Source organism: Dromaius novaehollandiae, chromosome 2, assembly GCF_036370855.1.
Source record: "Dromaius novaehollandiae isolate bDroNov1 chromosome 2, bDroNov1.hap1, whole genome shotgun sequence".
Taxonomy (NCBI): Eukaryota; Metazoa; Chordata; class Aves; order Casuariiformes; family Dromaiidae; genus Dromaius; species Dromaius novaehollandiae.
Genome location: NC_088099.1, coordinates 29,485,463 through 29,499,396, shown reverse-complemented (window position 1 = coordinate 29,499,396; position 13,934 = coordinate 29,485,463). Strand labels below are relative to the sequence as shown.

The window sequence follows — 13,934 nt, the reverse complement described above, 5'->3', positions numbered from 1 at the left end:
CGGCGCAGCCCCCAGCAACAGGCGGATGTTGCGAGGCTGTTGGGAACCCGGAAGCGGCGGGCGAATAGGGAGCGAGTGGCGCAGTTAGCGGGGCGGAGGCGCAGGCCGCTGAGAGCCGCAGCGGTAAAGTAGTCCCGGGGGGGCTGCGCGCGGGGCTATCGCTCCTGGCACGGGGGGAGAGCCTCGGCACCGCACCAGCGCGCTCGGGCGGAGCTCGGAGGCGGCGGAGATGGCAGCGGACAAGGCTGCGGGTGAGTGCGGGGCGAGCCGCCATCGGGCCGCTCCGCGCGCGGGGCGCCTGGGCCGCGCGGGGCGGAAGGAGACGCTGCGGCGCGGCCCTCTCTCCCGGGCGGAAGGAGACGCGGCCTGCGCGGCGTCGTGTCCCCGTGTCCTTCCGCCGAGGCAGTAGCGCCGCGGCAGCGCTGCGGGGGGCCGGGGCACGGCGGCGCCCCGTGCCCTCGCCGTTGCTGACCCGCGGGCGGCTTCCCCGGCGCTGGGTAACGGCAGCAGAAGTTGGGGCTGGCCGAGTCTGTTAAACGGGGGCCTTCCGAAGGTGTTCAGGAGATTTCGAGGAACGCGGCCAAAATAAACCTGATTTACAGCTGTTGTATGACTTACTGGCGCTGATAGCTGCTGCGCTTCCATCTCCCCTAAGACTCAGTTTGATGCAAGAAGCCCTCCTGGCTGCGAGGTTCCTTCTCTTCCATGGTGGCTCGGTGGGAAAGAAATGGACAATGTGGGGGAAAGCCAAGGACTCTACTTCTGTCCTCAAGTCCTTCAGCTGGGCTTATGCCATGGGACTGTGACTTGAAATCGCCTCTAAAAATCTTCTTTTTCTTTTAACATGCTGAATACAAAACCTGTTTTCAGTGTCTGAAGATCATTGTGGGAAAAATCAGTGTACCTTGCTAAGTGATGTGTACTAAACCATCCTGTGTTTATTTTAAAGAAGCTTACAGTGATTACAAACTACAGGAAAAGTTTGGCATTAGGAGATAATATATATTTTCCCCTTCTTAGAAATTGTGAAGTCAGGAACTTTTTTTTAAGTTGGAAGAAAAGTATTTGTCCAAATGGAAGCAAACACATTAGCTATGGCAAGATATTTTACATATCTACATATACTTGTTTGTAGTAAAGTTATAACTTCTGAGTGAAAAGTGTTTCCTTTTTATTGTACAGTGTTAAATCTAATATATGGAGATTAGTGGCACAGTGCTTCATAGAAAAATGTACTTTTTGTGCCACAAACTATTGCTGTCTTCTTATAAGGGCTGAATGTTCTAGCTGCATAGCTTTCAGAATTTTGTTGGAGTGAGACTGCTGTGATAGATTCCTCTCCTTCTCAGGAAGAGATTATCCCTCTGCCTCTAGAGTTTGGAAGTATAAAATAATTCCAGAGATGCTCTGGCATTCAACAGCACAGTTTATGCAAGGTGTAATTTAAAGGGCCTGGAAACTAGAGAGCTCAGGAACAGCAATCCTTGGAGATAACAGGTAGGAGAAGGATAATGACTGCAGTCACTGTCCAAGTATCTGGATCTATATATGTGGGAGATGTGACTTCTCATTGCTTATATGATGTTGTGGCAGCAGGCCAAAGAGAAGGACAATCTCCCTTTGTAGGTAGCAATCTCATGCTTTTCCTCGTTCTCCTCTAGTAGAACCACTTCCCCCAAAGCAGATTCTGCTATCCACCTGGTGCAACCTCTCCAGTAGGAACACCTACCTGCTGATACAAAAAGAAATGCCTCCGTGACACAGTGTTTCTGCTGCTCAGACCCCTGTGATACAGGTTGCTAACCAAGAAGATAATTTCCTGACTTGCTTTCTTTTACATCAAACCCAGTGCAGCAGCTTTCTCCAGATCAAAGTGTGAGCAGATGATTTTTACATACTTTCCCTTTTCCTGGATGCACTTTCTGCTCCTCACCACCAGTCTGAGAACTATTAGTTTTAGAGATGCTTTGTACTTAGGAAAGTTAGACAACATGAAAAGTTTAAAAACAAACAGCTCCATGTGTAAATACAGTTTGCATAGATAAATTGAGTCCTGTCATTTGTAAAGCACAGAATCTGCGCTGTTTCAAATAGCTCAGCTGAAAATTGTAACTACTATACAAATAGGAGCATGTTGATAATAACTAGCATGCCTTGTACTTCATGGACCACGTGCTCCTACAAGAATGCCAAAGATCACAGATCTAAGTAGCATGCTGTATGTTTTGCCAGTGAACCATGTACTCTTTCATTTTCAAATGCCTCAAGAAATTTTGAAATAATACTTTTATTAGCAAGCAGTTGATAGCCGTTTGCAGTCAAGAGGCTAAGTACTTTTTCTCCTCAATTAATAAGTGGTGTTGGAGGGTTCTTTTCGGTATCCTGGGCCAGCCTTCCTTTAGATGAGTTTTGTTTGTGAGGTATCTCAGTAATTAAGATCAACAGAAGCAATAGATCCTGATTTAAACAAGGGTGGGAGGATTACAGTAGATTAGAGGGTCCTTCAGCTCTTTAACAGGTTTCAAGCGTGTTTGGGTCAAAGTGTTAGAGAATGGCCAAACTTTTGTTGTTGGTGGTGGTTTGTTTCTTTCCCAAGGGAAAGAGCTATGCTGTAAATGACTTCAGTTGGACTTTATTTTTGCTCTTTCTTGATAAGCTTCCAGTTCAGGTTTCACAAACTTTTTTTCTTAGTGAGTCATAGTAGATGAAGTTTGCAGCTGTAAAACTAACTTTATGGGAGAAGAGGAAGACCTGTTTTTGCTTAAAATAGTCCCCAGTTTCATACTAGGAGACTTAGAGGTGTAGTGTAATCTATTTATAGACCTGTCCTGTTCTTTCCCAGGAAATATGCATAAAGCAGATATTTAGGAGTGCTTTTCTTAGACAACTAATTTGCAGTCTCTTTGACGTAAGTTTCTCTTAATTGAAAGAAAGGCACTTTACTTTAGGATTCAGAATTCCATAAGCCCAGCTTCCTTTGAGATGCTTGTTTTGTGAACTCGCATACCATGATTACTTATGTGGGTTTTCATGGTGCTTGAGCAGGCTTGTGAAAGTGCTTATGGTGAGGTGACAAGTAGCTGTTAATGACACCTTCAACAATATTCAACTCCCTGTGTGAACTCTGACTCCATGGAGCGTTGTGTGAACGTGTTTTTATTGCATATAGTGTTTTCCCAAAACTATGAACCCCCTTTTCATACAGGTGCATTCAGTGCCTTCTTCCAAGATGTTAAGGAGCCCTTGCCTCAAAACTGTGAGGGACCTGTTGACCTGACTGATATGTATCAATGTTCAGAAGTTGCAGATTCTCAACTCCTTGCTTTACTGTTATTCTTACTAGCATGATCTGAAAGGCATGCTGAGCAAGTAAAGCAGATAATACAATTTTTGGCATGAAAGTTTGAGAGCAAATACGTTTACTTAATCACTCCCATTCTGGAGTTCCTTGAAGAGTGATAGCTTTCTGCTTGGCTGTACAGCCACAAGATTTAGAGCAGGAATTGAATCTATTATATTCTTAGCTTGAAGAAGAGGTACCTTTTGTTCCTTTTTGTAGTTACTTACTAACTTTTAGTTACTTTACTTATTTTGGCTTGTCAAAAGCTTGTTTTGTTTTGTTTTTTAAATTTTCTCCCATCCTGTCTTTTCTTCTTAAGTAAAAGGCAATGCAAATGGGGTTGATCAATGTCTTTTGCATGGTCAGATTTTGTAGCAGGTGCATGTAGTTCTTCAGCATGCTAAGGATCCCCTCTAGAGTGCTGAGTAACCCTGAATTTTGTTGAAATCATAGTGAGTTAAGGTTTCCTTGCTATTTTCTGGTGTAAGACTGTTGAGGTTTTAAAACCTCAACACTGCCAGCATCTTGATGCAGAATGAAGGTCACAACTGAACACTTAAAGTTCTTGCTCGAATGTGTTACTAGATAAGACAACAGAAGGGATCTTGCTATCTTCTCAGCAACAAACACAAACTATGAATAGATAACTAAGTATGCTTTATTTCTAGCATGGGTGAATCTTCTGAGGTTTGGTTACCCCTAACTGTTGTTGTCTATCTTTGTGTACGTATAGCTTTTCTTAGCATGGTAGTTGGTCACTAGCAGATGATCAAGATATACTGGTGGTGATGGGAATGGACTTTGCAGTGGAGCTCGCAGATGAGTGTTTTGGTTCATTTGAAGTGAAAACGAAATTAGTAGAATTTGCATTAGATCCTTGAATTCTAGGAAGAGAAAGAAGACTTTAAATATGCAGAGTCTACCTAGCCTATTGAAATAGCAAAACATAGGCTAGACCAAAGCTGCAATTGTGAAATTCAAGAAGCCCTTATCTCCAAAACTAGAAAGTATTGATGGTTTATAAAGTCTTTGTTTCAAAAATATATCAGTGACTTGTGTATGTTCCAGCACATAGGTTAATGCTTCTAGAACTAATGCTTCTAGAAACAAGCTGGTGTTTTTTTTCACCATAAGAGCTTAATGTTTTTGACCCATTAATTTGTGTTTGGTAGAAGGTGGAGGTGTGTGGGTTTTCTTGTTTTCATTTTTTTACATCTTAAGTATGGAACCTCTGTGCTGTAGTTCTTAATATCACTTCACTGACTCCTTAATTACATGATGTCAAAAGGTTTCAGTGAGACTGCTTTCAAAAAAAAGTCTCAGTAGTGACCCAAAGGTAAAACATGTTGGGAATAATATGTAAAAGACATTGAAAACAATTAAAACTTTGTTGTGTTGCTATATAAATCCTCAGAGGGGTCAGCATCATAAATGTGAGAAAGAAAATCATATGATGTTCTTGTTGTTGCAATCTGGAAAAGGATGTAGTAGAACTGGAGAAGTTGCTGAAAAAGGCATGTGTGAAGAAGATCTTAAACTGTGACTGCTCACCTAGGAAGAGAGATGATTCAAAGAAAGATCTGTAAGATCAATCCTAAGGTTGAAAAAGTGAATAGGCAGCATTTTTTCGTTGTGTCTTGCCACATAACCACCTAGATAGCATTTGATAGAATATCTTGAGGAGTCCAAAGTATAAAGAGTTTAAAAAAAAAAAAGAGGAGGACAAAAAAAAAAAAGTTCAGGTGCAGCTTCTCATTTAGAGGAGAGTTACTCTTCCAAAGTAGGAACTGGGCAGAAGTTCCAGTGTTTGCTCTGCTTTTTGTGTTGTTCCCTAGATCACCCTTTACTCGCTATTTAGGAAGCGGCATATGGGATGCATGGACTTTTGGTCTAACAAGCGTGGCACTTGTGTTCATTTCATGAAGTTTGGCCTTCACTACTAATTTTTGTGAAAACAAAAGCTCTTCCTAGTGTATGATTACAACTTAAAAGAGAAATCTAAAATGTTGTCAGTTAACTTGTGGGACTTTTGTTATTGATTGCAAGCACACTTGGAAAGTATTGTACAAGTTGCTTGGATAACTAAGATTATTACGTTTGTATTTTATGGAGAGAAATTCACAAGGAGTGTAGGATAATTTGAGAGGTGTTAGTGTAGTAGGGAGGTAGTGTTGCAGTAGCATGGAAGATTATTCGTTGTACTGCCAGGAGGATCTTGAGAAATGGAAGAAGCTAAACTTTTAAGCTGAACAGCTTTCATCACACTTGCAAACTTTCTTGTAACTGTCTGTGTATTTTACAGATCAAGCTACTGAGAAACATGAAGGAGCAGGTACTTCTTCTGGGATTACTGATCAGGAAAAGGAATTGTCAAGCAGCGCGTTACAAGCCTTTCTGGTAAGGAAAAGCCAAACTATGAGACTTCTAATTGTATAAGCTAGGTAGCAGTTATGTAGTAATTTTTTTCCTCTTTTCTTAGTGTAGTTGCAAATATATTAATATGATATTAGGTCAAAAGCAGTACCAATTGTATTATAAAGCCAGCGCATACCTTTTCTGTCCATTGTGATATGAGACGATTGAAGAGGACACTGGCACTGAGTGTACAAGAGCACGTTTTAATCTTGATTTTCAAAACTTAGTATCCATAAAAGCTGTATAATGAGTTAATTAAAAGAAGCAGGCTGCTGTTCTGTTTCGTGGCAGTATTGGGATGTGTGAACTCTCTGAAGAATTCGTCATTTAAAACTAAAAATGTGGTGTTAAAGGGCTTAAAAGAACCACGTGTATTAAAAAACAACAACCAAACCTTTTTTTCACATTGTGGAAAAAAAATATAGCAAGATATGAAATAGTCTACAAGATTTTTTGGTTTACTTTACATTAAGATGTATTTTTCAACACATAATACCTATGGATTGTATTAATTACCACCTTTGTGTTTCTTGGAAGATTTCTCATGTAGAATTCAGGCAGTAGGTCTTTCAGTTGTTTACTTTCTTTGCATTGTCTCCTGATTCTACTTAATGTAGCATGTGACTGGAAGTATAACTGCTTTGCCTCTTCTTTTTTGCATCTCTATCTCCACAATGACTTGTGTAAGCTAGTTTTGGATGTGTTAAATAGATTAGGGGGAAGAATTTAAATACTGTCTTTTGATATTTCCTTCTTTTCTGTTTCAGTCATTATTACTTTTTTTCCTGCACTCTTGCTGTGTGAAGTGTGTGTAGTTGTTCCTTAAACTGACTACAGCTGATGGTGTTTGCTGATACATTCTTGAGTGCTTTCTAGTCCAATTGTTCTCTTTCAGTATTTCTTTACTCATTGTCAGTTTATTTGAGAACTAAAGGTACAGGAAAGGGTTGTCTGCTTTCCTGCTTGTGTCCAGTTATTCATGCCTGAAAGACACTTGGTCTGCTGATACCTTTGTCTTTAGTTCTAATGCTGGTCTGATGTACCTTGCTTATCTCATGGTCTTTCTCTTGCATTAAGAACACTTACAATGTTCACGAGGCAACAGATGTGAGCAGGATTAACCTGGTGTCTAGGTTGTCAGTTTTGCTTAGTATTGAGTTGCTATAAGTAGCCTTGTGGACTGTTCCTCTGGTCTTTCTTTGTGTGCTGCTTTATCATGTTGCACTTTCAAGTTATGTGTAACTTGAAATAAGTGTATGTTATGTTATAGATCCTGCTTAATGGAGTAGAGGAAAGGACTGTTTAGACTTTTTTAAAAAAAAATCACAAAATAAGGTGAGCATACAAAAGTTTAAAGTTCTCAGTCTAACCACGGTTAGAGGCCTTGTAGCTGTAATCTGAAAGCTGCTTCTGTTGAAGGGGAGCTCTGAGTGTGAACACGTGAAGAAAATTGTTGGAAGGTGAACTGTGTCACTTACAGAGAATGTCAGCAGTTGAATTGTAAATTCCCATCTTTGTGTGTGTGATGAGTAGGCAACCCATCATGATGATACTTCCACAGAACTGTGGAAATACTGTGTGTCAGCATCCTGCTACATCTCTGTAACTTGTGGGACTACTTTCTTGGTAGAGCTGAAGGTGGCTCTCTTGAGAGTAGCTGCGGAATAGCAACTATCTACAGCAAGCGTAAGGTTGTGGTTCCGGCAAAGTACTACAGAGTTGTAATTTCTGTTGTAACCCTTCCCTTAACAGAGGAATTTAGGCAGGAGCCCAGAAGAAGCTCTGTGGACTAGCATCTAAAATAGGAGAAGTAAGAGTCAGTAGAGAATGGTAGTGGTACTTGATACTTGATTGTCTGTGAACTGGTGACAGAGGTAGAAATGAGTCTGCATATCTGACTGACCAAACGGGAAGTAGCCTTGATATGGAAGAGGTGAAGGTGATTATTCCTGTATAGGGGTTGAGCAGCAGAGAGCAAAGGATCATTTATTTAGGCTTGGTTCAGTTGAAAGAGTTTGGAGTTCTCTTTCATTCTGCAGTGCCACTAAATTCTTCCTGTCTAAACACAAAAGACAAAAACTGAAAGCAGAAGGAGCTGAGTTGTCTGGAAGTCCTTAAAAATAGTCCCTCTTCTTCCTGATGTCAAAGTAAGTGGTTTCATGATTAAACCACACCTCCAAGGAGTATCATGCCTAGGTGTTTGGTTTCTCTCTTGACATGCCTAATCACCAAATGCTTGAATAATTCATTCAACAACTAAAATAAGTTGTAAAAATGTTATTTAAACCCATACTGGGAAAGTGAGACCCTCTTTTGCCAACATGTCTTAAGCTGACTTCCACAGACTACATTGTAACTCACCTCTACAAAAATGGAGTGAGGAATGAACACGAAATTACAGTCTGGGAGCTACATAAGCAGTTCCAGTTGCTCTATGCACGTGATGGGGAGGAATTATGAAAACTGAGGAAATACTGCTTTGAATTTCAAGATTCTATACGATGAAAATAAAGCAGAACAGCACTGTTCATAGAATCTTCTGTTTATAATAAACTACTCCATTTGTCTTTCTTCCACAGAATTCTCTTTTAAATTTGGTTATTATCATAGCTGTTAGACTTCACTCTCATACTTTGTTACTTATGCATGTGTAGCCATTTAGTTTTAGTTCACTTCCTGTTGATAATGGAAATACTACTTTGTTCTGTAAACTTACAGAGGATACTTTCATTAAAACTTACTAACCTGTTAATTTAGACTTTGTATTTTCTAATGCATGTTTCTGATGTGTGCGATTTCCAGGCTGGGAATTACGATGTTTGTTTACAGCACCTAAATACCCTTCAAGACATAAACAAAGATGACTACAAAATAACTTTGAATACTGCTGTTGCAGAGTTCTGTAAAAGCAACCAGACTACAACGGACAACCTGAGACAAACTCTTAACCAGCTGAAGAACCAGGTAATGCAAACATTGATATGCTGCTTGGTTTCAAATACTGTTAATGATGATTAGACTTTTCTAGTGAAATAGGGGAAAAAATCCATGCCTTCCTCTCTTGTGAAGAATGTAAATGAACAGGAAGGTAATGTTACTTTTAAACCTCTGAGTCCATTTAGTCATTTAGGATACTGCTTTTATATTTTTATTGAAATGGATCTAAAGCTTAACTCTTCCAGCAATTACAACTGTAGGAAAAACTGACATTCTTTCAATAGAAAGCTTCTTAACTTTAGTTCGTGACATGATTTAAATCCTTTGCTGGGTTTCTGTTGAACAACACAGAAGTTTATTAGCTTATAACTAGTGAACAGAATTCTTTATTGACCTACCTTTAGACCAGTTTCTACCTTTAATAATCTAATTTCTGAAAATTACTTGACACTTTTAAATGAAACAAGTGAGTATTTTCTTTTTTTTCTTTTTTTAAAGGTTCACTCAGCTGTTGAAGAAATGGATGGTTTAGATGATGTTGAAAATAGTATGCTTTACTACAATCAAGCTGTTATTTTGTATCATCTGCGTCAGTATACTGAAGCTATATCAGTTGGAGAGAAGCTCTATCAATTTATAGAACCTTTTGGTATGTAGACAAGTTTTGTTCATGTAAAAACTAAAGAAAGATCCTTCACTTTTTCTTATTCTCATGCAAGTTGGTTTTAAATCTGTGTGATACAGTTCTAAAGCAGTGGTTAGACTTAGAAATGAAGAACATGCTTTATATCAGGGACAACAATTAAATTGGGCGGTGGTACTTCAGAGATGTTTAGAAGAGAAGTATTATGACTCTGGAATGGGTATTTGACAAGTTATTAGTATTTGAAAAGTAACTAAATGATCTAAATTTTGATAATCTAAACGATCATATAACTACATGGGTGGGTGCAAATTTGTCAGTGGGCTTGCGTTTTTGAATGCCTGCATTAGGCTGCATATAATTCTATGTGGTCATATTTGAATATGAAGTTTCCAGCTTTTATGAGCTGTGGCACCCTATGTAGTGGAGTTGTCATACTTGCATTAAACAACTTCATAATCTTTGTTGAATTTTAAAAGTGACAGGGCCTGTCACAGTGAAGCGTGCTTGTATCTGTGTGTGTGTGTGTGTGTGTGTGTGTGTGTGTGTGTGTGTGTGTGTGTACCCACAGTGTAAATCCAATAAATCTTACTGTGTTTCTTTAATTCCTCCCAAATTTTGATATGCCAGTTTGGAGCTCAGTCTGCCAAGGCAGCCATGCAGAGAAGTGTTTGTACAGAAATGCTCTTAACTTCCATGAGATTCTCTCTAGGCTTATAGCTCCATCTGTCTTTTTAGACACTGGATTTTCAGTATTTCTGAAAATAAAATTTGTAGAGATGAAATAGATGTTAAACTGTCTTTGTCTTTAGTCTATGCTATTACGCTAATGCCATTTGAATTAATTGCTTTTTTGTGTATATGTACTTGTGTGCATTATGTGGATGTCTGCATTTTGGTTTTTTTGCTAGTAACTGTTCTTTCTCATAATGTTGCATGGATGCTTTTTTTTCTCCTTTGGTTAGGTTTGGAAGGATTAGTACTAAAACTGCAAAATTATTTTTCCCTTCTTTTGCTTTATGTAGAAGAGAAGTTTGCCCAGGCTGTGTGTTTCTTGCTTGTAGACTTATACCTGCTAACTTACCAAGCTGAGAAAGCCTTACATCTGCTCGCTGTTTTAGAAAAAATGATTTCACAGGGCAACAATAACAGCAAGAATGGAAAAAATGAGGTAAGCTTAAAATCTTATGAATATATTGAAGTCTTTATAGCAGTATGCTTTAACTTGATTCAGAATTACTCTTTTTAGATACCTCTGAATTATAAATCTATATTGCAGCATCTGTAACTTTAGACACTAACTTACGTGTTAGTAACTGGGCTAATTGTATGTGGCAGGTGTATATTTCCTCTGTTCCACCCTGTCTCTTACTGTCAGGGAGCTAAGTTTGTCTTAAGTCTGAGAGCTGTTTTAGAAAGACAGTTTGTCTTCATGGTCAAATATACTTAGTCTTTCATATTTGCCTCGGATTATGACCATGTGAAACCTCAAGTTTGAAATGAAACTCCATGTCAGAGAGGAATTGCAACCATGCCCCGTGGTATGAGAGAAATCAAGCATCTGTTTTATGTAGCACCTGATTGATGTGTACTTTTGAATGAAGTCTTTTGTGTGTATCTTTTGAAATATTAGTAGAATGAATAGTGGTTTGTAAGTGAAAAGGGAAGTCTTTCATCCTTCCCTGTTGATGAAATGCCACATTTAAGATGAAACATTTTATTTTAAATATATAGTAGATAATTCTACTGAAGAAAATCTTAGTGAGAGAACCTAGAGTGTGCATAGTGTCCTCTTGGGCAAGAGAATTCTTAAAATATCTTAATGCTGGAGTGGTACAGCGTAACACTCGTGTTAATGTAGAACTTTGTTCTTCATAGACTGATGTAGTTGTTCCTGGATTTTGATTGTTAACCTCAAGTTACAATATTTAGTGGGTACATACTCTTCTGGATTGCAAGATACTTATTTTTCTTCCTCATAGTCTTAAAAAAAAAAAAAATCTGTAAACCAAATTCAAGAAGGTAATTAATATTAACTTCTTTTTAAACTTCAGTCAGGTAATACAAATAAAGATGCCTCTAACCAGAAAGCTGAGAGCGGAGCTTTAATAGAAGTTGCCAAATCTAAGATACATCAGGTAGGTGTCTGCATGTGATTTATACAAGAACATTAGTTCAGTCTGTCTTAAAAACAAGTACAACCTTCTTCTAATATAGTTCACATGGATTGTGATACTATCTGTTCTTGAATTTCATTTTGTAAAACAAACAAAAAATTGATTTATTTATCTCTTTTATAAGATCTATGTACAGGAGAAACTGTCTGAACATGAAAAAGCTCAAGTTAAGTCCCTGCAATCTATTGTAATTTTGTTAAATTGCAGTTAGTTTCACTGTTTTATCTGTTAGATCTCCAACAGTTTAAATCAGCTGAGGTTTCATTTCATGTTATAAACTATGAGGTTTCTGTTCTGTGGAACAAATGTGAGCAAACACCCTTCTCTATCATCTTTCACTTATTGGTATTGTGAGTTTAGTAGGCAAATGTGTGGGGGTAGGAAGTTAAATTATTTTAACTAATTTGTGATTTTTAGTTACCAGTATTTTGGGGTTTGAATACAGAGTTGCTGTTAGCTATTGCATAAAATTTTCTATGAATATGAATAGAATTTCTTCTTTAGAATGTTTTTAAACAGCTTTTTTTAACTTCTTTTTAAGATGTGTGTATAATGTTCTGTAATAAATCTAGTTATGGTTCATCTTACAAAGTGGAACAATTCATTTTTATCTAACAAACTTATTTTTTTTAACAGTATAAGGTGAGAGCCTATATCCAGATGAAGTCACTAAAAGCATGCAAAAGGGAGATCAAATCTGTTATGAATACAGCTGGGAATGTAGGTATTCCTAAGGATATTGGTTTTGTAATTTAGTTCTGTTCTCCTATCTTAAAACTGAATTTGCTAACTTCGTCTGTAAAGAAAAGTCTCTTTGAGGATGGATGTCTCAAGTGCTTTGTGTATTCAGTTGAGTTTGTAATCTCTTTTCTGTGAGTGTAAATAATACAGAATTTCACTTGCGTTTTTTGCAGTTGCTTAGAAAATTGCACTTCACTGTTAATGATATAAAAATAACAGTGAAATACTATACTAAGCAGGTCGAGTTTGCTTTATAGTTTTAGTTTACTAGAAATGTTATGCATTGAGAATTAAAATCTTCTGGTATCATTGATGGTTTAAACCACTTTATGGGAGATTTGTTTTGGGGTGCTCCTTTTTTTTTTTTTTTTTTTTTTTTTTTTTTTTTTTTGTGTTCAAGTCTTTTTGGAGGCTTGCCTCTTGCAGGAAAGCAATTTACTTTTTTTATGTAGGAGTTCTCAACTCAAAGAATTACGTCCACCATTCCAGATATATTCTACATTAACTGAGGAGCAGGGAATGGGAGGACAGCACTTCCCTCTTGTTGCCAGTCTCAACAGCTGCTAGTTTGACAGAAATCCTTCTGGATCATGAGGTGTCTGTGGACAGACCAGGAAGATCACAGTCTAGGAGGAAGCTGTTGAACTCCTCAGGGAGGGAAGCATGGGAAGGAGTGTACTAGAAGACAGGTTGGAGAAAGATCCTATTAAGCAAAAAGGAGATCCTCTGCACTCAGGCATTGCCATGATAGAGTTCTCTAGCATAATGTTTGGTTTTAGAGCAATGACAAAAAATACGTATGGTTTTGAAGCTCAAGGGAGACGAGTGTTAATCATGTGCTTAACAAAGAAATGCTACTGCATGAAATGGTTAGGGCCTAAGCCCATCTGTTTTTTTAAAGTGGCAGCAGGGGCCAAACTGACTATGGAGTGATTTAATGCTCACAGTAGAAATCATAAAATAAGAGATTTTTTTTTTGTTTTCTCCCTCACAGTCAGCTCCTTCTCTCTTTCTAAAGAGCAATTTTGAATATTTGAGAGGCAATTATCGGAAAGCGGTCAAACTTTTGAACAGTGCAAATATTGCTGAACATCCAGGCTTCATGAAAACAGGTAAAATAAGAGAGAACCTTCATCCTGCAAGCACGTGAAAGTGTGGTACAAATGGGACTACTCACTGATGTCAGTATTAAGCAATGAATAGTTACCTAAAGGAACAGGCCCAAAGTGTCATGGTTTTGTGTCCTGTATATGTTTTCTTCATTCTTGTCATTCTCCAGCTATGCAATCATGGTATGGGTTTTCTTGAGTGTGTTTTTTCACAATGTAAAGACTGTCTAGGAAAATGGCTTTGTGATGATATAAATGTAATATTTTCAGGGCTTCTTGCTTGGGTTAGTGAATCAAGACATGTTTAAAAAAAGCAGCCTCCTAGATCTTGGAATGAAATTTCAAGTTGTACCCAGAGAGGATATTATAGCAGTTGTAATGATTGTGAGGAAACTGAAATGTTTCATGAAATGTCAAGGATTGACTTCTACTGTACACTATTTTAATTTACTTTCATACCCAGAAAGTGTGTGTGTGTATTTTTGTATGCTCTTATTTAAAAACATTTGAGATTGTAGTTGACTGTTTAAAACATCAGTGGAAAACTACTGGAAAGTCTAGAGCGAAAGCTG

General features: G+C 38.1%; 1 protein-coding gene across 4 annotated transcripts in view; it reads left to right on the top strand.

Annotated features, from left to right (window-relative positions):
• Positions 1-4: 4 nt before the first annotated feature.
• Positions 5-13,934, top strand: part of CNOT10 (CCR4-NOT transcription complex subunit 10) — a 38,874-nt gene continuing 24,944 nt past the window's right edge. For 3 of the 4 annotated variants that reach the window (XM_064506126.1, XM_026098699.2, XM_026098698.2), the window contains exons 1-8: positions 5-251; positions 5,643-5,737; positions 8,558-8,719; positions 9,191-9,341; positions 10,361-10,506; positions 11,390-11,473; positions 12,149-12,232; positions 13,248-13,365. In XM_064506126.1, the coding sequence (XP_064362196.1) occupies positions 230-251; positions 5,643-5,737; positions 8,558-8,719; positions 9,191-9,341; positions 10,361-10,506; positions 11,390-11,473; positions 12,149-12,232; positions 13,248-13,365 (862 nt within the window). In that variant the 5' untranslated portion in view covers positions 5-229. Of the gene's footprint in view, positions 252-1,626; positions 1,876-5,642; positions 5,738-8,557; positions 8,720-9,190; positions 9,342-10,360; positions 10,507-11,389; positions 11,474-12,148; positions 12,233-13,247; positions 13,366-13,934 lie in introns of those variants that run through there. The other variant, XM_064506127.1, reaches the window with a different exon arrangement.